The following is a 21,947-nucleotide window of genomic DNA, read 5'->3' as shown; positions in this document are numbered from 1 at the left end:
CCACAAACGCGCCTTCTAAGATTATGCACCCGAAAACAACACCCGGAAACACTCATTGTAGATAACTACCACACAGCGACCAACGGCAACACGAAAACTAACTTCATTTTCTACACAAATCGCTCGGCTAAATGGAAAACCACCTTCTCTCTTCACCTTCAAGTCAGTAATCATCCCCTATGGTGAAAAAATCTGCACTACCATCTCCCCGACCTTCAAAGGGGAACTCATCTTCTCCATCTACAGAACTGGAACCATTCTCATACAGGCACCGACCTGCACCTCACCACTTTCGACCGCCACTTCCCCACACTTTTTTCCTTGTTAACTCAACTGAGCCGTCAAACCATATCTCCCCAAACCACCATCACCCTTACTAATAACGTGGAACTGATCCAAACTCCCTGCCCTGAAGAACCTCTCTTCAACTCATGGACATCCACCATCACTCACTATAATCACACTACCCCTATCATTACTCTCCGCCGCCAAACACCCACAACTATTACATCCACTGAGCACACCAGGAACAACAAACTCACAATTAACAAACGCCACAAGACCGATCTACATCTTGACAGCTCAGACTCTAACCTCTGCCCTCCCGCGACCGAAATCACCACAGGCACTCTCCGCTCGACCCCTGATAATCTGAACCCTCCCTCACAAACTACCTCTTCCTCCAACACAGACCCTTTTTCCCCAATCCTTACTTCCCCCATGTCCAACGTCATCTCCAATCCAGTGGTCACTCTCCCCCCTACTACCACTGCACACTCCGCCTCCGATGTACCACATCCACAGACACAACCAGTCTCCACCGATTACCTCACTGACTACCCCTGTGTCATCCCCATGGCCAACATCGTCACCAATCCTATAAACTCGTTCCCCCCCTATTATCACTACACGCTCCCCCTCTGCCGTCGCACACCCACATACACAACCTGCCTCCACCGCTAATCTCATTGACATTCCCCGGAACTTCTTCTGACTTCTTACCTAGAATTTCTCTCCCTCCTCACTTGGACAGTAGACCCTCTACTCCTCCTTTGAACTCCTTGAATGGGAGCATTACTAATCCGGCTCCCCGCGTCCAACCTCTCCCCTCTCCTAATCCCACTGATTCCGTCCAATCCCCGACCCCTGTTCACTCTCCCTCCAAAGACCCAAGTCATTCTCGGCCTCTGCCTAAAACCTTAAACTTTTTCAGCTCAATAGCACAGCAACTGAACAGAATGGAGCTGAAAATTAACTCCCTTGCTGCTGATTTCCTATACTTACAACAATATCTTCTCAACAGGACCAAGCCGCCGTGCTCCCTCTCCCCGGGTAGATTTCCTCCCACCCCACTCAATACCGCTCCTTTGGCCCCATAGTGCACCCCTCGTCTCTCCAGTCCGTCAGCGAGTGAGGCACTTCGACCCAACCAGGATCGCCAACCCTTTTCGATACCGAAACCTGATGAGATCAACGACTCTTACCTCGCTTTGAGCCAGAAGTCAGCCCCTTTCCCCATCCCTGTTATTATCGGCACTAACAGAATCCCTAAAAATGTCCACTCGCCTAGACCTCCTGCTCAATACTCCTCTATCCACCGTACTCCCCCCATCATCGAGGCTCCCCGTCCTCTCTCTCTCCTCAACTGCAGATCAGCAGTACAACACGGCACAGACATTGCTGAAACTCTACTCGCTGAAGAAATTGACATCGCTTTCCTCACTGAATGCTGGCTCAATGTCCACTCCACCCCCATTCTTGACATTCTCACCCCTCCAGGGTACACCATCATCAGACTAATCAAAACAGGGGGAGGACTAGCCATCATCCACAAGGCAGGAATACAGATTACCAAACTTAAACCTGCAGAATACCTATCGTTTGAATACCTGGGTGTCGAACTCACTGCCAAGGGCACATCACCCATCAAATTCCACACCAACTACCATCCTCCTGGAGAGCGTACCCTTTTCCCCGAAGAACTAACAGACCTAATATCACGGTTCTCCATGACAAACACTAAAGACATGTTCCTGGGTGACCTCAATATCCACTGGAACGACCCAGAAGACTCCACTGCCCAGAACCTAACCAACCTACTTGAAATATATAACCTCAAACAACTCTGCAATAAACCAACTCACATCAAAGGTGCAACACTGGATGCGATCATTACCAACAATGATCTGGTCTCTCTGAGAGTGATTTCTCCCATTGACTGGTCCGACCACCACCTTATTCTGTTCAAGATTGATGCACTTGTCTTCCACCAACCTATTCGTGATGACAAACCTAAACACTGGACCAGAAATATCAAAGCAATCCCTTTATCCGAACTTGAATCCAGGATTCATGCCTATCTTCAACTCCAACCCACATAATCGACGGCCGATGACCTCACTACACACTTTAACTAAAAAATGACAGAGGTTCTAGACCAAGTAGCTCCTCTCAAACTCAAACAATTGAGGTGAACTAAATCTAAACTCTGGTTTAACGTGGATCTGAATGAGGAAAGGCGTCAACTCAGACAAACGGAAAGGTCTTGGAGACTAAACCCCTCGACCTTACACCTAGCGCAACTTAGATCTGCTCGGCAAGTATACAAAAAACACATTTTCAATGAAAAGGCGTCTTTCTTCCGCAGCCAACTAGATCTGGCAAAAAGCAGACCGAGAGAACTCTTCAACATTGTCAAAAGCCAAACTAACTGCACTCCCTCTCAAGAAATCGAAGCCACCAATGAGCGTTGTGAAGAAATTGCCACCTTCTTCACTAATAAAGTCTCAAATTGATCAATCCTTCATCCAAACCTCTAACCCTCCTTCCCTCTTAACCTGCCCCACTCTAACCACCCCTGATCATTCAGAAAGAGTTCTTACCAAGGACAATCAGGTCTGCCTCCAACAAAAAAACAATGCACATTGGTCAGACTTTGAGCTAATGTCGGAAAATGAGGTTTTCAGTATAATTTCTAACCTAAAACCTTCCTCCCACACTATGGACCCCATCCCATCCACAATCATAAAAGAACTTAACCATACCATTTCCCCTTTCTGGAACAAAAATCATCAACGCCTCTCTCACCTCGGTCTGTGTCCCAGATTCCCTTCAACTTGGACAAATCACCCCCATTCGCAAAAAACCAGGGGCCGACCCTAATGAGCTCAACAACCTCAGACCTATCTCCAACCTCCCATTCCTTGCAAAAACATTGGAGAAATGCGTTCTCCACCAACTCAACAAACACATTGATGAGTTCAACCTCCTTTACGCTGATGACACCCAAATCTATTTCAAAATCAAGTCTCCCAGCGACATCTAACACCTCAATGCCACTCTAACCGAGATCCAAACTTGGTTCAACGCTAACCACTTAAAGCTCAACCCAGATAAAACAGAACTAATCCTATTATCTCCAAAAAGCAACCATCGTCCAATCCAAGAGTGGCTCAAGAATCTGGTCGCCCTAAACTGTCCTATCCGACTCAATTAAGTCTCTAGGCATCACCCTTGACAAGAACTTATCTATGGAGGCCCACATCAAAAACTCTGCAAAAAGTGCTCTTTTCTCTCTAATACACCTCAAGAAATTGAAACCTTTTCTTCCCCATGATGACCTCAAGACAGTAGTCCAATCCCTAGTTCTCTCTAAAATCGACTACGAGAACGCCACCCTAACAGGGACTCCAAAAGCTCACCTAGCCTCTCTAAGGGCAGTGTTGAACATGGCCGCTCGACTCGTATCTGGAGTAAAAAGATTTGAACACATCACTCCAGCTCTCAACTCCCTCAACTGGCTTCCCATGGAAGGGAGGTGTATTTACAAACTGGCCTGCATCACGCACAAAATCCTCCACTCTCCGGCCCCTAGCTACCTGAACAACAAACTGGTAAGAGCAGGTCAATCCAGAACGCTGAGAAGCTCCAACTCACTCCTTCTTATTCCTCCGAAACTGTAAAAGAAAACCACACAATACCGATCGTTCTCTGGCAACGCTCCCAGGATGTGGAACTCTCTCCCTAGAGTCCTCCGATGCAACCCCTCCTTCTCCTGTTTCAAAAGGGACCTGAAAATCCATCTCCTTAACAAATACTTTCCTGACCAACGTCAACTAACCTAGACTTCACTATCCGAGTTTACTCCTCTCTTGACATTCAAGGATAGTGGGGGACCGGACTGTGTTAACCACCTTATCTTCCATGCTGTATTTTTTTTAGCCCTGGTTCTGCTTCCTTACTGCCTGCCTACTACGTAATGCAATTTCCATCTGTTTTTCTTTACAGTATGTATGTAAAGCGCTCTGATACCTACGGGTCAAGCTAGCGCTATATAAAACTTTTAAAATAAATAATGCCCGGTTCAGAGCCTTCAAACAAGGCCTCTTCCCACTTCCAGATCCACCATTTCAAAATACTCAACAGATAAATGCAAACGGCATCAACAAGTTATTTATATAATAGATAAATCCAGACCACCCGCAGTATCGCAAATAAATCATCCTGATGTCACCCCACCATGCAGTATGCTCCACTAGTTCAATTTCATAATGTGCAGTGTTCACAGCCATCCTTACTACTCTCAAGGCCTTGCCATCAACCCTGCCAAAACACCTCACCGGCAAACCGCTCCCATCACTACTCATATGATCAGTGTCTGACTTGTATCTTCATAGGCACTCTCTAGACATAGCAAAACCTCCCATTTGTGAAGAAAGCGAACCCAGATAAACTATTCAACAATCTACACATCGCTCACTATTTATTCATCAGTAAAATAATTGAACTAAAAAGCTGTTGCCATCCAATGTCAAGAGCATATAGACACTGCTCACCTCTCTCTACACAATAACCAGGCTTCAGACCAGGTTGCTGCACAGAGACAATCAACATCCAAGTTGTGGACAGTGCAGTTCTCTTTGCAGCCAAGATGACCCTGCCGCCTCGACCTCCTTGAATTCTCAGCAGCCTTCAACAAGCTCTTTCGTTACACATGGGCTTCACGGCATTGCTCTCGTGGGTTTGTGTCTCATCACTCTGGTCGCTACTAACCAGCTATTCCATTTGTACTCCTCAAGATCTAAACAGTTACCAGTTTCCTGCAGTACCTCTATAGGATTCACCCTCTCTCTTGTGGTTTTCAGTCTGAATATGGAGCCACTTGGAATTCCTCTTGCCAACCACGAAATTAAGATTTCCCAATATGGCGATGACACACAATCACCACAATCAAAAACATTGACTGGCTCAAAGAATGGCTCTCTATTATCCAATCTTTGATCCAAGCCTGGACATCAAGAGCCTACCCTAGATGGAGTTCTTGCTCATTGCCAATCACAGCCAACAAGCGCAAAATCCAAAGTGGCTCATTAATACACACGCAAAATTATTTAGCTTTAGAATTGACTCCACCCTCTCCTTTAAAACCCTCTTTTCCAAGAAAGCTGAGACACAGATGATCAACTCCACTCGTATTATGGGAATGCAAATTCTTATCTCCCAAAGCAGACCTCAGAACCGCCTTTCAAGCTCAGGTCTTCTCGAACTTGGCTTCCGACAGTACCCTAGTCACTAGTGTCCCTGATCCCACCCTGACTACCTAAACAGTCTCCTCTTTGCAGCTGCACCTCTCAGTAAAGAATTGCAGGAAATCAAATACGTATGTAGATCATCTTGATAAATCTACACTGTTTGCTACTCGAAGCTGGCAGTATCCTTAAGATATTTTGTATCACACAGAAAGCAGTGACAAGGGGCACTCCTCTCAGCTTGGCTTCGTAACCGGAAATATCCACAAGCCAATGAAATACAAGTAATGAAGAAGAGCTAAAAAGGAAAAACATTGATGTATGCCTTCACCAGTTCCATAGAATACGAAGCCATTTTGCTTCGGACACCAGGATCCCACCTTCGCTCTATAATTGCGAGAACAGACAAATTGCTTTGAATTATGTTTTACTGATCATTAATAAAGCCTTCTCAGCTTCTTCTGCCCACCTGGGCAACACTCAGTTGATGTTCTGCCTCTGTCTGCCATGGATCCTTTTTGCACATAATCTTGTATTCTTCCGCAACATGTTGTACAGAACTTCTCTAGCTAGATCAGTCCTCTGTAAATAGAACACCTATGAACTCAAGATGAATCAGCTGTGGGCTGCATATTTTGGCATGAAGTACTACTACCATAAGACAGTGAACAGCTGTACTGTAAGGAAGTAGATGATGCCATGTGACAGCCAAAACTGTTAGAGCAATAATACCAAAAGGTGTAAATATCCATCATTTATTTTCATCCCTGATTATGGAGGAGGTCTCATGGTCTTGTGCTGCTTATGTTTTCACAGGGAATTTTTGTCCAGCTGGTCCAAGCCAATTCTCCTGCATCCCTCGTTGGCCTGCGCTTTGGAGACCAGGTTCTGCAGATTGATGGGCAGGACTGTGCCGGCTGGAGCTCAGACAAGGCCCATAAGGCTTTGAAGAAGGCATCGCAGGACCGGATCAGCATGATTGTACGAGACAGGTGAGCCGGAGACACAGTAGAATGACCAATGGCCAATTCTAACATTCAAACGGTGCAAATCTTCAACAGGGCATATCCATTACTCAAGGTGACAGCAGTTCAGATGGAGTGCTGTGGGTAAATGGGGCTGTTCTAATGCAACAGTCTTTTTTCATCATTAACCATCTTCTACATTAGGTGTTGATGGTAAGCTTTAATCTCAATGAGATTTCTAAACTGATTAGCAGGATGCTTTATAAACCTCACCGTGGAACTTGAGTCCGAATCAGACTTCAGTAATATAATAATTACACGTGTGTGCACGACTGCTTCAGGATGATCAACCTGAAAGACTGAATCAGCATACATGTAGGTTTTATGGGTGACTGGGCCATATCACCAGTTAGAATTGTCGTTTTGTCAAAAAAATAAGTTCCAGGGCCCTCGTCAGGAGACAGCCACAGCTTCTACCACCTATTGCCACTGTCAGCGCTGCCAATGACAAAACTACTAACCGTCCACTGCCACAAGTGTGATATTTCAGGCTGTTCGAGCCCCCAGAACCATAAGAATGGCTTGGGCGGCTGGTATTAGTAGTTTTTAATAATTATTGAGTTTATAAACCGCTGTTCTGCTCATCTTTTAATTGCACAAACAGCCGCACCATGTTGCAGCTGTCATAGGTGCCGGTGTTGACAATTAAGTGCCTGTACCAAGCACTGGCTCAAATTTAGCACTGGTTTTGTCTGGGTGTGGAGACCACACCTACTTGATTATGCACTTCACAGTGAACTTTAGTGCCAGGCACTGTTGGCTCCGTGCATTGCTAGCACTATAAGGCCACACTTTAAGTGTTGTGCCCTGGTACAAACAGATACTTTGGCCTATTCTAGAGCCTTGCCTTCACTAGTCCACCAGGCTCATCCGCTCTTATTCTCTGCCTGGGTATGACTTGTGGACAATATAATCATAAATATCATTTTCAAACACTGCCTATCCTATATGCTATCTTACACTGCTAATACTGAACTTTGGTCTTGACATTGGCAGTGGTGTGCCATGTGGTAACTGTTACCAAGAATGATGTCCATCATTCCCAGTTTTGACTAGACACAGTCACAACTGGGCAGAGATAACGTTGCAGTGCATCTCTTACCTCAGACTACGCCTTGCATGTTTCAGATTCCAGTTGTTCATATTGAACTAACACCCCCCTCTCCCACACAGACCTTTCCAGCGAACGATCACCATGCACAAGGACAGCACGGGACATGTTGGCTTCATCTATAAGAAAGGCAAGATCACTTCCATCGTTAAAGACAGCTCTGCAGCGAGGAACGGGCTGCTGACCAACCATTACCTATGTGAGGTGAATGGACAGAATGTCATCGGGCTCAAGGTAAACCTAGCATCCTTTAATTTGCACGCCTGCAAAAGTGGGTGCAACTATGTGCATTTATGTTCACAAGGTTATCTGCATGGATTTGTCTGCACGTGTTTGCCTATGTGGGCATATTTGTTAGTTTTCACGTGTGTGTGTACATGTGTACGTACGTGCATACATGTGTGTTTGTGTGTATGTAGGATTCCTCTTCATCTATGTATTGTTACTGATAAAAGTCTGACAGCACAGCAGTACAGACAAAATAAGTACAAGCCTTCATCCAATGAGATTTGATACAATGTCTCTTCAGCAAACGTCAGTAAGGCAAAGATAATGGTACAAATCATCCTTTCTTCTCTTGGCTCTCTTCCTGTATCCCAACATACATTTGATGTCTGGAGAGCATGATAGAATGTCACAAGTGTCTCCGTATCGCCTCGCGTGTTGTCGAATCATCCTTTCTTTTCTTGGCTCTCTTCCTGTATCCCAACATTCATTTGATGTCCGGAGAGCATGATAGAATGTCACAAGTGTCTCCGCATCGCCTCGCATGTTATCGGTTAGAGGCACTACTCAATTGACCACAGAACCACTTCGACCAGTGGCATAATGAAACTTGAGGGGGGCCCCTCACGCTCCAGCCCCAGTCAGGAGCTCTCATGCCCGCCCATGCACAGTGCCAGAGGTGCCCCCCTGGAGCTCGGGCCCCCCTCGCACAACAGGGGCTGGAGGGGCTATTGTTACGCCACTGACTGAGACTACTGTCGTCACTACTTCCAACATAAGTAACATTAAAGCCAACTAAATATAAAGGGGGGATATAAAATTAAAGATGGGGATGGTTCGTGAGCAAGAGATGCCTCAGTGGATTATCCACTTCATATTCCATTTCATGGTGCATAGAATCGCCAGCTGTGTATCAAGCAGACTTTAATTGTATCTCATGCAGGAATGCCGATTCTCATAGTTTAATTGCATAGAGAATCGTGATTTTATTAAAGACAAGGAGGCTAGCATTATGCATTAGTACTTGTATTCGCCACCTCTGCAGCACTTTAAAGGACTTACAACAGAGTCAAACAACAAAGTCTAAAATAGCACACCAGAGTCCCATATGATCTTAATGTCCGCCATCTTCTTCCTCTTTTGTTTCTTCTTCTTTAAATTATAATAACATTCTTCTTCTCTGTAAAACTCCAAACCAAAACATAAATTCCACAAATAAATTCAGTTTTCTGTAAAGAAACAAGAATAGTAAAAGAAATTTTAAATACTCATTTCCTAAGACTACTTCATCCTGTAAAGAAAAACTCAAAAGTTATCCATAAACATAGGGAGGGAGGGAGGGATAATGCTAGCCCCCTTGTCTTTAATAAAATCACAATTCTCTATGCAATTAATCTATGAGAATCGGCATTTTATGGCAAGCCAGGAGGCTATCATTATGCATGTTCAAAGCTTACCAAACCTTTATTTGCAACATGCTCAATTGGTCTAAAATAACATTTCCTAAAAACTTCTGCATTTGACCAATCTGCTGCCTTCAATATGTCATTCAGATTTCCACCACTCACAAATGCCTTAGTAGCCATAGCACCCCTAACAGAATGTGCTGAAAAACAACTTGGATCAACTCCAGTTTCTTTCATAACCGCTTTAACCCATCTAGCTATAGTAGCAGTAGATACTGCCTTGAAAGGCTTTACATAAGAAATCAACAACTGCTCTAAACTCTGCTACTCTACTCTCATACTCCTTAAGACACCTGACTATACAAATCTTTGGATACTCATCCAACATAGGATATAAAAACTGAACTAGACAGTCTTTGTTCTCCTCCAAATTTCAAACATAACACCTTGAGGTTGATAAAACGTTCTACTTACATCCAAAGCCTTAACATCTGAAACTCTTTTAATAGAAACCAGACAAAGTAACATGCCATGTTCCATGACAATTCTCTCAAACCCAAAAACCTATTTCCCGACCATTTTTCAAATAGTTTGAAAATTAAATTCACATCCCAGACCGAATCATATTTCGCTTTTGGAGGCCTCTTCAGTCTTATTCCCTTCATAATCCTGCAGACAACAGGACTCCTTCCAATCGATGAACCTTGAATCAAAACATGTCCAGCTGAAATCGCCAAACGATAACAATTAATAGATCTGTAAGATAAACCCTTCTCGAACAATTCTGCTAAAAAATTTGCTACCTTCATCTCATTGGCCTACAAGGGATCCAAATCCCTTTTCAAGCACCAACGTGACCAAACTGTCCACGCTCCTCTATATCTCATCCTTGTGCCTGGTGCCCAAGATTCTTTGAGTAAGTCTGAAGCTGTTCCCGAAAGATCTGCGAATCTAACAGACCCCCTGATATCTTCCAGACTAGAAGGTTGAGCAAACCCTCCTGAACCAAAGGATGTTCCTCTCCTTCTCGACCTATTAACATTCATTCCATAGTGAGCTTGAATTAAATAAGGCTCCTCCACAGCCATTTCCAGAAATGAAGGAAACCAAACCTGAGTTGTCCGAAAAGGAGTTACCAAAACTATCTGAACAACCTGCTTCCTCACTTCCAACAACACCCTTTGAATCATTGAAAAAGGCAGAAAAGCATATCCCTTCTTCTCTTTCCAACTCTATTTGAATGCATCCACAGCAAACGCCCCTGGATCCGGCCTCCAACTGAAATACTCCTTCAGCTGATATGTTAGTCTGGAGGCAAACAGATCTATCTCCTGAGGGCCAAACTGTAACTGAATCTCCTGTAAAATGTCCCTGTTCAACATCCAATCGCTGAAGTCTTATCAAATTCCTTGAATACCAATCCGCTACTAAATTTTCCTGACCTGGAAGATACTGCGCCTGAAGGGAAATCTTGTGTTCCATACAAAATTCCCAAATTTCTTGAGTAACCTCTGTCAACTTCTTTGATCTGCTCCCTCCTAGCTTGTTTATATAAAGTTACCACGGTGATATTGTCCATCTTCAAAAGAACAGAGTTGCCACGGAACAAACTCCTGAAACTTTGTAAAGCAAATAGACCTGCCCTCATTTCTAAATAATTTATATGTTCCTTCTTTTCCATTGAATTCTAAACACCACCTGTTTCTTGACTCATACGAGTAGCTCCCCAACCAAGATTGCTTGCATCTGTTTCCGTTACAAAATCTGGCCTCCTACCAAAGATCGCCTGACCATTCCATGCAGTCAAATTTTCCAACCACCAATTCAATTCTATCTTCGCCTCCTCTGACATTTGTACACGATCTCTATACCATAGACCTTTTGCCAAACCTGAGGTCTTCAAACGTTGTAAAGCCCTGTAATGTAAAGGACCTGGAAACACAGCCTGAATTGACGATGATAAAAGTCCTATGACTCTTGCAATCTCTCTCAAACTCACCAAATTTCTTTTCAATAAAGATTTCACTTCCTGTTAGTTTTCTTTATCTTTTTCTCCGGTAGTAATAACATACATTTGACCGTATCCGCAAAAAAAACCCCAGAAATTCTATTGACTGAGAAGGAATCATCACTGATTTCTCTACATTTATTATGAAACCCAACGATTGCAAGAGTTCTTAACCATCTTCAAATGATTTCTCAGCTCTGTCACATCCTGATTCATGATCAAAAGATCGTCCAAATATACAATCATCCGCACCCCTCTTTCTCGCAAAAAACCAACCACTGCTCTCATCACTTTCGTAAAACACCATGGTGCGGACGAGAGACCGAAAAGCAAACATACAAACTGGTAAATCCGTCCTTTCCATCTGAACTGGAGGTATTTCTGACTCTTGATGCCCATCGGAATTGAGAAATACGCATCTTTGAGATCTAGATTCACCATCCAATGTAGATCTTGTAACAAATCCCTTAAAAGATCCCTCAAATTGATTACTGGCTTCCAACCTTTCTCCTTTTTTCCACCAGAAACAAAGTACTTATAAAACCTATTTTGTCTTCTCAGATGTCAACAATCGCTCCTTTCCTCAACATAATTTCTATTTCCTCTAATACTATTTTCTCCTGTTTTTCGTTGAAAACCAATTTTCTTGGCTCTTTTGACTGATCAGGTAAATTTATGAATTCTATCTCGAACCTTGTCACTGTTCTCAAAACCCTTGCAAGGATCCTTCGTTATCTCCTTCCATTTTCCTACAAAATCTTTCAATCTTCCTCCCACCTTTTCCAGGATAGAACCAGTACAAATCTTGGTATTTAAACTTACATGCTCCTTGATTTGAGGACTAACCTCTTCCTCTAGAACCTCTTGTATGATAACCTCTTCCTCTTTGAGGATAGAAGCTGTACTGACTATGCGATCCTCTTCCTCCTCTTGAATAACTGTATTTGGACCTATAATAGTCTCCGGCCGGAAGGTTGCCCTCTCCTTCCAGCCCTGCCGAAAAAACTATTTGAAGCACCTCCACTAAAAACTTTTCTCATATTTGTCTGGACCCTGTCCAGAGACGTAAACGTATTTACATATTTGCCTAAATCTTTCACAGCACCATCTCCAAATAATAAACCATTTGGATTTTCACATGTATCTTTCTTTGCAAAAACACCTAATTTAGGACTGACTTTGAACAGCACAGCCTTCTTTCTTTCTTCAATTAGACCCGCATTTGCGTTTCCAAGGAAACAAATCGCCCTTTGGCACCAACCTCCTTAATAAAACAATATCTAAATCCTTTCCTTTAAGACAGAGCTTTCCAAACTTTTCATGTTGGTGACACACCTTTTAGACAATCTTCATCTTGCGACACGGTAACGCGAGCGTAGCGAGTGAGCCCGAACTACCTAAGAGGGGTTCGGGGGTTCTCACCCCGAGAAAATTTAGAAAAAATAGTGGGCAAATGGTGCATTTTCAAGCAAATTTGAGAAAGCAGGAATTAATCAAGCAATTGTGAATCTGTTCTAACAAAGACAGTGACTGGCAAAACTGGGTGTAAGGTTACGCCAACACCCCTTCATACAGCCACACAAAGAACACCATGTATCAACACAACCAACGCTCATACTCCACACACCACCATACTTCCACACATACCACATCGCAACAAAACTCCTGTAAATTCCTCAAAAACACTAAAGTTGAATGGGTGTTAAGGCTGACTAATATATTAACAGTGCCTTTGCCATAAAAATTAACAAGGCGTAACATTAATGAGGAATTGTGCTACCTTTACCTCATGGGCCCAACCCCACCATACTAATTGATCCTTAACTGTCATGCCTGGCACCCAGTCTTCTCACCATCAGAGTAATGTAACATTTGACACAGTGTAAAACATTAACTACTTTATATGCCAACACCTCCAACATCTCTTAAATGTCCTCACAGTCAGCCATATATGTTGACAAGCCCACCATTAAAAGATAACACATCCCCCATAAAACGACCATCCACACATCATCATATAGGACTGCCCAACCACCATTACACATCGGCATAGTCACCGGTATATGCCTACACACTACTTATCGGACAAACACATGGCTAATTTCATGTGCCCACACCCACCAACATACATCCCTACCCCAGCATCAAATGGCCACACATGCACCATTATACACCAACACACTTATCATCCTGCATCAGACACCTGCAATGGTACATGTTCATAAACAACATCTGACATCCACCATCATATCACTACACATTGGCCCTCATGCACGGACAAACAAAGCATTTACCTGTATGCAGTGTCACTCCAAGAACTCAGTCACACCATCATTCAACCTTTTACAGTACACAATTATAAATATATGAATCAATTAAAAAAGAGTAGTAAATGAGCATCTGTAAAAGTAGGTCGGTGTATGGGTGCTGAGTTATATTTCATCTCCTGAGGAGAAAGGCCTGTCGTGTACCCCTATCAAATTACCTCATTTCTTGGCTGATGTAAGTTTCTGATCATTTCCAGGGTGAGAGAGTTTTTGATTGGAGTTTAAGAGTGCCCAAAAATGTACAAGCTTTGGGCGTTTAAAAGGCTAACCATTGCTTGAGTTTTAGGCTGAAAATGCATGTTTATGGAACTTTTGTGATTAGAACCCCCCCAAAAAATCTATAAATCTGTCAAACGCATCTACTTTCAAGTTTTTCTAGTAGTAACTGGAATGGGAGTTAAGGGTTGGCTTTGTACAGGCGTATTAGGACACAAGGACATAATGAAGGTAGGACCGTACCTCATTGCTCTACACTGCAGCCACATACTTGTATATTTCTACTGGCCCTACCTAACCTTTGTACTTTTTCAAAATTAACAATCTATTCATGAAAGTTTAAAACGCAACCTCAAAATGATTATCTGCACCTTGAAGACAGCATCATAAACAATAGCTCCCATAACGCAAAGCTATATACTTTTTTAATTCTAATCTACACCTTTAACTTAAAAACTTAAATCTTGTTCTCTTCTTTTTGGTGTAGGCAACCAAAGGGCATACGTAGTGCAGTATTTCACATGAGATTTTCAGTAAACTTTTCCCTATTTAAAAAGCAAATTTTCAAGCTATCTTTAAATGAAACGTGATATATAAAATGTATAATAACATGTGTCATGGTTCAGTGTTGCCATCTGGTGTGTCACGGACTGAATAAAATAAACAGTATTTTCTCCTCTGTTCGTCTTCATATACATGCATTTAAAATGAAAATGCTGCAGTGTGATGAATGCCCAGGTATGCATAACTACGGGCATTTTTAAAGGATGCCAGTTGGCATTAGCTCAAAGTTTCACGGGTGTTGCTTCAAGCTTTTGGCACCACACACTCGGCAGTCTGAAGTTGGTGAAACTACCTTCCCGCATGTCATTTAAACACTTCTGAACAGACTTTAACTCCGGGCAGTGCTCCTCGTCTCCGGGCTGCCTCACCTATTAAAAGTGCGCCGTACCGAGCGCATGGGATGCAGAGGCAGCTCCGTGGACTTACTGCGCATTCAATGTTAAACGCGCGCGGCAAAGGGAACTAGGCCGCACGCACAAGCTCCTCTCCTGCCTTAGAGTAGTGCGTCACGGACATGCGCAGACCATCCTGCTTATTAACATAATAAAATGAATTCACCAGTGCTTTTATTGAACGCTATTGTGTGCGAGATGCAAATAAAACCACACCACGGAAAATAGTGTGTAATTTAGACACATCACTAGAGCATACGGTTTTTTATGTAATTACACATTTAGGATTTACGACGTACTTGCAGATTACAATACTAGAGCATTAATCGGCCCGCAGACTAGCGCGACACACCCACTCATGGCAGGCGACACAGTACTGTGTCGGGACACATAGTTTGGAAAGCTCTGCTTTAAGATATGCTTCTTCCACCAAATCAAACATCCTAGAGAGAGAACCTAAAGTATCCAATATTTTATCTTCACACTGTTTCAAGGCCTTTTCCAGACCCTTTCTAGGATCTCTCCCCATCTTGAACATATATGTTATTATTTCCGGGTCTAAATTTGGCGTTAAGGCATCTTTTTCACCAATCGCCGGGCGAGAACATTCTGCCCTCATATTGTTCCTCTCACTTCTTTCTAAAGGCCTTCTTATCCAATATTGTATATACTCTGAAACATGTTTCATCGACCACCATTCTGACCCCCTTGGATGTCTAACATCCTTTGGATCAAACAACTTTTTTCCAAAAGGATCAATAACCTTTTTACCACTTCTTTTACTTGATGATTCACTCCCTAATTCATCATTAACATCATCGTTGTAATCCAAATCCAAAACATAATCATCAATGTCACTCTTGTCTGCAGTAAAATCCTGCTCATCTCTTAAGTTGCTCTGAACATTCTTACTTTTTGAGCCGCTTAGGACTCCACTTCCTCCTGCACCGCCTTCAAGGTGCCTCCTCTTTTCCTTACATTTTCCTCTTACATCTTGTACATTACCTTCCTCATCCATAGAAAAAAATTCCTCATCATTCAAAGGAGGCCTCTTTACACCAGTTAAGGCTGCTCCTACCGCTTCCTTCACCAACTTCCTAATTTCATCTGTCAAAAGACTCCCAGAATCACTTGTAGTATCTTCCCCTGACATTTTCCTTATATTTTTCCACTTAAAATAAGTTTATAAAGTAGTACTACAGCAGCTGACTGAATCCTTTTCCTCCGTTAACTTTACAGTTATGCGTTGCTAGGCAACTCTCCCCAGTCACTTGTCAATCTTGTACAACTACCCCCATCGGCTATAAAAAATATCCCAATCGCCACAAAAGAACCTAACAATCTAAATCCTTGTCATTCACTTTCTCACGTTTTCCTTTTAAAACGATTTCTTTCGTTTTCATATATCCTTTTCATGAAGTTATATTTAAATGGTCAACGCAACCTCTACTTATGCCAGAGCTTAAAATAAACTCTCTTTCATTTTTAATAATCACGCAATAAATGCACTGTGCTACACCCCCACGCATGCGCACAAGCTCGGAATTCTCAAAAACAAAATGGGCGTCATACGGAAAGCATTTCACGCTCGCGCTACCAACATAAACCTGGAACTTACAAAATAAGATGTCCGCATTCGCTCACTCGCGCCGCATAAGCTGAGGATTCTCATCCTCGCGTCCGCAACGGTAGGCTTTTAAAATAAATATTTTTCTACCTAACCTATGTAAATTCACTCGCGCTAAAAACGCTAATAAAGCGATCCAACATATCCTCATTATACAAATATACTTAAATTAAATATTATTAATAATTGATTTCTATAAATTTATTTTCTATAAATAAAACACATTAAAACAGACTTAATGTCCATAAATTGGACATTTTAAACATTTAAGAATTCACAATAATATCAAACCTTAAGTAATTTTTTCTTAACCCCAATAAACAATACTTATCTGCTCCAGAAGCAGCAAACAAAAGAGGAAGAAGATGGCGGACATTAAGATCATATGGGACTCTGGTGTTCTATTTTAGAGTTTGTTGTTTGACTCTGTTCTAAGTTCTTTAAAGTGCTACAGGGGTGGCGAATAAAAGTACTAATGCATAATGACAGCCTCCTGTCTTGCCATAAAATTAGAGATGTATAGATACATATCCAAAATATGTTAACTAAAAAGATAAGTAATAACATGAATGCAAAAATATGAATGTAACCGGATGTCACTTTGATTTTTAAAAATATAACTAACTTGACACTAGTAAAAATTTGTATTAAGTTATTTGCTGTCCAAAGTCAGAGACAGCATAAAAATAATGACCACCCCCCACATACCATTGGTGTGGGGGTAATCAGTGAATATATTTTTCAGTAACAAACTCCTGCTTTGGGAGAGTCTTTTTGAAAAACATAAACGTTTGACAGAGGACCATCTTGTTCGGCGTATTGACCGTGAACCTTTTATAACATGGACAGTTCCTGCTGTGGCGGCGGTTCCTCTCAATGATAAGTTTTACGTGGGACTGGCGTACAACTCTAGATTTGGCAGGCAGAGGTCCAGCGGGATGGCAAGCGCAATGTCCTCCGCCATCTTGACGAAGTACCCACCGCCCACCACAAGCAGCCCCAGAGTGTCTTCACACTGAAGGTTTAGCACACGGGGTGATGATGATTCAGCATTTAGTGGATGGTCCATAAACACGGCCACCTTGAGAGCACCAACATGGAAGCATCATTCAAGGGAAATAAAGATAATTATGGAAGATAGCAAGTTAGCGAAACCGGGTGAGGGTGTTGGTCTTGTAAGGCCAGCGTAGGACTATAGGGAGAGAAGTATGAAAACACTAGGGTGTGAGTGCCTGATTCACTGCTACCATGACCCATATGACACAACACTTTTGGTCTGCAGTCGCTGCGTCATTTTAGAGGCACCATATAATGAATAAAAATGTTTGTCCGCTTGAGGCGTTGGAACAGTAAAATCTCAGCTTATTGATGCTGAATACTACTGTCCAAGTGAGGCTTTAACAACAATTTAGAGTTTGATGGACCAGGTACTTCTGTCCACCAAACCCTCAGTCCACCGTCCTCATTTAGAGACTGACAGACCCTAAGAGTTCGGAGGCTCCATGCAGAAAGCTTCATCTGATGGAGTAGGAGCCATCTGATTCCGGGCATTACACCGCCCAGCCTATTTAGTATGGGCAGTATAATGTCTTTTTGTCTGTCCCTCACTGCCAGGTATTGCGCTGAGGGACAGAAAAAGAATAGTGACCTCTACACCCTTGGAGAAAACTCTCCAGATGTGGGAGCCTTTTGTGTTTTTTATCACAAACTCCTGCTTTGCAAGTTTATTTCGGAAAAACAAAAACCTTGGAAAAGTTTGGCGAGTGACTGTCTAAACAGACGTCTGCTGTCCACTAAAATCTTTGTACCTTGAAAGGAACCACTGGTGTGTCTGCTCCTTTTATTGTAGAGATGACCGCTGGCCCAGCAGTCTTATATAAATCTGGCAGATGGTAGTCTATCAGGGAGGCGGAGGTAATGTCCCCCGCTCTGTCCAACAAACCCTAAATCCGGCCCTGTGTCTTGAATGGCAAAAAAGTCAAATGAATTTCTACAAAAAATACACAGGGACTTAACATCAGGAGGTGTCTTATCCTGTGGGGAAAGGTTTGGGGATCTTCATCTACACCTGTTAACTCTTCTTCACTCCAGAAATGTTAAGAAATCCTTGGAAGATTTACTTACCAGTATTTGGAGGAAAGTTCACATTTTAAGGAATGCATTGGCTTTGGTTGATCCTGCCAGCTCTTGGCATAATCTTTGAGGGGGGCACACTTTCCACCAATAGAGTATCAAAAGTACGAAGGAAGGAACTTTGTTATCCACTTGGAATGCAACTGTACCCCCGGCAGTAGGATACTGGTAGTAAACAGTACCCAGAATGTACTGAAAAAGGCAAAAAAGGCACCACAGAGAATTACCTACTAGAGTATGTCTGACAGACTCATTTTGATGTTGTCGTGTACAGATTATGCATCAATCTTTTACTGTAGGCACACAAACTCTAAATCTTGACACCATGTACCACATATTAAAGGAGCGTAATATCCCCATTTTAGTAATAATCCAAACAGCACTTCCCTTAAAGCGATGACATGGCTAATATCTCAGTTTTTAGTATAGTGTATGCTTCCGCTGTTTTCTTGTGCTCCTGGGTGGTGTAACAAATTGTGTTTTTTAGTATTCGTGAGCTCTTCCCATCCTAATTTAATATTTAAAGTGTAGGATCTCATTATTTAATACAAAAAATGAACGTTTATCTTTGTATTTCGCTAGGAGATTTCTGCATGTTTGATGACCTAATGGCCTCTGATTATTTCTTTGCAGGACAGTCAGGTGGGAGATATTCTGACCACCGGCGGAGACGTCATCACAGTCACCATCATTCCCTGCGTGATCTATGAGCACATGGTGAAAAAGTGAGTAGGTGGCTGGAGAACAGAGGTGGGGGGGCTAGCAAAGTAGAGAAACTTAGACGAGATACTGGGTTTAGGGATATGCCCAAGCAGGAGGGAGTGCAGATGCCAAGGACAGTACAAAAAGAGGTGCCAAAGGGAGTGGGATGCATATGGATTATGAAATGCAGAAAGGGTAGCAGATTCTGAAAGGAAGGAGAGGAAAGCAACACATGGAGAAGGCTCCGTTAGGACAGACAGGAGGTTCAGGGAGTTTGAGGAGGGAGAAGCAGAGGAGATAAACACTGGTCGATGCACAGGGATTGAGATGGAACTTCAAAAGCAGATGGAGGGAAACCACTTCTTCTCAAGATGCTGTTTGTAGGGCACTGAACTGAAAATTGAGATCACCATCTTGGAAGGTTTGAGGCTGCAGTTGTGGTGCCAGCTCCCACCACTTCTTGCTGTTTACTAATATGGCCTTATAGCCCTCCGTAGCGGGCTATACCGGCTATTAAAAAAGGCCCGCTCCAGTGTTAAAGGCCAGAGCCGAACGTGAGGGACTTTAACAAGGGAGCGGGAATTTAATAGCCGGTATAGCCCAGCTACGAAGTGCTATAAGGCTATTAGAACATTCTGCCACCGAAGGGTTCTCGGAGTTCGCGGGGTTTAAATTCCCTCGGGCTCCGAGAGGCCTTTGAAAACAACATTGGAATGTTGCTTTGCGGGCCTTTACCGGCCTGTAGATGCATGGAGCACTCCATTGTGTTCAATGGGGCTCCCAACATTCCAATGTTCTAATATAAGATAACCAGTGTAGGCTCCTCGTGGGGTCCCAAAATGCTTCAAGAATACTTTATTGCATAGTGGTCAGGGGCTAGCCTATGCCTTTTACACAAAGTGCCCTGTCCACCATTTGCTTACTGATCATTTTATCACAATTCAATTTAAATCTCTTCATTTTTATTTTTTTAGGATGTCATCAAGCCTGCTGAAATCCTCAATGGATCACTCCATCCCAGAGGTGTAACTTCCGCTTCCTGGAGGTTTCCGTTGCACATGAGCCTTCCCGCGCTGGACTGAATGTAAAAATTGTTTTACCTGCGGGGGTGGGGCTACTGCATGTGCCTCCTGGCTTTGAAAACACAACTGAGTTAAATGCCCCCCATAGACATGATTGCTTCACCACTCCAAGTGTATTTCTCAAAGCCTCTTTCTATTTCTACAACCCCCAGTCTAATGGGTGACTTTGTGAATCAATTGTGTCCACCTCAGAAGCACAAACGCCCGACTCAACCTGCTGCAGAACATTATCTGGAAGAACGTCCTCCAAATTCAGAGAAATGGGTGGCAGTGGAGGACTGCCCTGCCTGACTGGTCTACTCTGAAAAAGAATTACCCGCGTCGCCCTCTTCCCCCTCTGAACGTGAAACCACTACTTGTACAAGTCGCATGAAATAAATACACTCCACCACCTATGGATAACTGCCTGGAAGCACTGCCCACAGCCGAACGCATACAGCTGAATCCAACTGGAAATAAATGCAAGAGACAGGACTGCAATAGTCATAGCACATGCAGTCGCTGTGTTTGAAGAAGAGCTGGACCCAGCCTCTCTGAAAGAGCACTGTGCCAGCTGCTAGAGAAGGAGCTTCCTATAGTCTGTGTGCATGGCCCATGGACTGAAACCAAGCTGTGGATCCTGGATCAAGGCTTAATAGCATCTCATTGGTCGCAGACCATCGGTTTCCTTGTCGTGCTAAGCGCATGCCTTAAATAATGACAGCAGTAAAAGACCATCTCCTCCACAGAGTTAACGCTTTCTTCTTAGCATGGTGCCTCTTAAGGCATATACCCTTCTAGCTGAATGACTTTCATTTGTCCAGAGGAAAGTCCCTCCAGGGTAAAATCCATCACATTCCACCACAGAGTAAAGGCCCTCCGGTTTGCTTTCCCTTGTCTTGGAGGGTTATGTTTGCTGTCATGATATCTATATTTTTATGTCATTATGCACTTGCTGTATTTTGCATTAACACTTTCTTGTTGTTTTGATGTCTGTGTGAGTGTAGATATGAATGTTGTTTTACCTTTTTAACTCAATACCCAAATCTTGTTGTCATCAAACCTTTTCCTTCTATCCAAAGCTCTGTGGACCTGTTTCACATCTATGGCTGGACGCTTGTCTTCTCCAAGGTGCTCCGGTGGACAGAAGTCTAGCACCTTTCACTGGCTCTCTACCTCGGAACTGTCGCAGCCTTTTTGCATTACAGTTTATTCTGTTCCTGGATGGGGTAGCTACGCTTCCCCTCACACTGTCCGTTACATTTGCCGTTATCTGTTGAAGTTTTGTGCTGTCGTGCACAGGCCCCTTTAAGGTCCTGTGCACAAATTATTATATCTATTGTACTCCTTGTGCCTTGAAGCAACCGTCCTACGTTGCTGCTATCGCGATACAAATAAAGTAATCTATTCCCTCTTCGTTTGTTGTTTTGTCCTTCCACTCTTTCTGTAGTTCAGATGTTCCCACGGGGACCTCCGTTCCGACCCAGGTACCCTATTACTCTGGGCAACAAAATTCTACAGGACATAACCATGGTTTGGGCGAATGCTTCTCTGTGCGCCCCCGGGGCACGTTCCTCCATTAGTAAAGACCACTCTACCTCCTCATATCTGGATGAGACAAC

At 43.1% G+C, this 21,947-nt stretch overlaps 1 protein-coding gene across 4 annotated transcripts in view; it reads left to right on the top strand.

The window, feature by feature from the left end:
- Nucleotides 1-21,741, top strand: part of SDCBP2 (syndecan binding protein 2) — a 63,716-nt gene extending 41,975 nt beyond the window's left edge. For 3 of the 4 annotated variants that reach the window (XM_085619575.1, XM_085619577.1, XM_085619576.1), the window contains exons 6-9: nt 6,345-6,520; nt 7,727-7,898; nt 19,196-19,287; nt 20,239-21,741. In XM_085619575.1, coding sequence (XP_085475701.1) covers nt 6,345-6,520; nt 7,727-7,898; nt 19,196-19,287; nt 20,239-20,293 — 495 coding nt within the window. In that variant the 3' untranslated portion in view covers nt 20,294-21,741. The remainder of the gene's footprint in view (nt 1-6,344; nt 6,521-7,726; nt 7,899-19,195; nt 19,288-20,238) is intronic. The other variant, XR_014966872.1, reaches the window with a different exon arrangement.
- The last annotated feature ends 206 nt before the right edge of the window (nt 21,742-21,947 follow it).

Source organism: Triturus cristatus, chromosome 7, assembly GCF_964204655.1.
Source record: "Triturus cristatus chromosome 7, aTriCri1.1, whole genome shotgun sequence".
Lineage (NCBI taxonomy): Eukaryota > Metazoa > Chordata > Amphibia > Caudata > Salamandridae > Triturus > Triturus cristatus.
The sequence above is the reverse complement of the archived record's forward strand: the minus strand, read 5'-3'. Positions and strand labels throughout refer to the sequence as shown.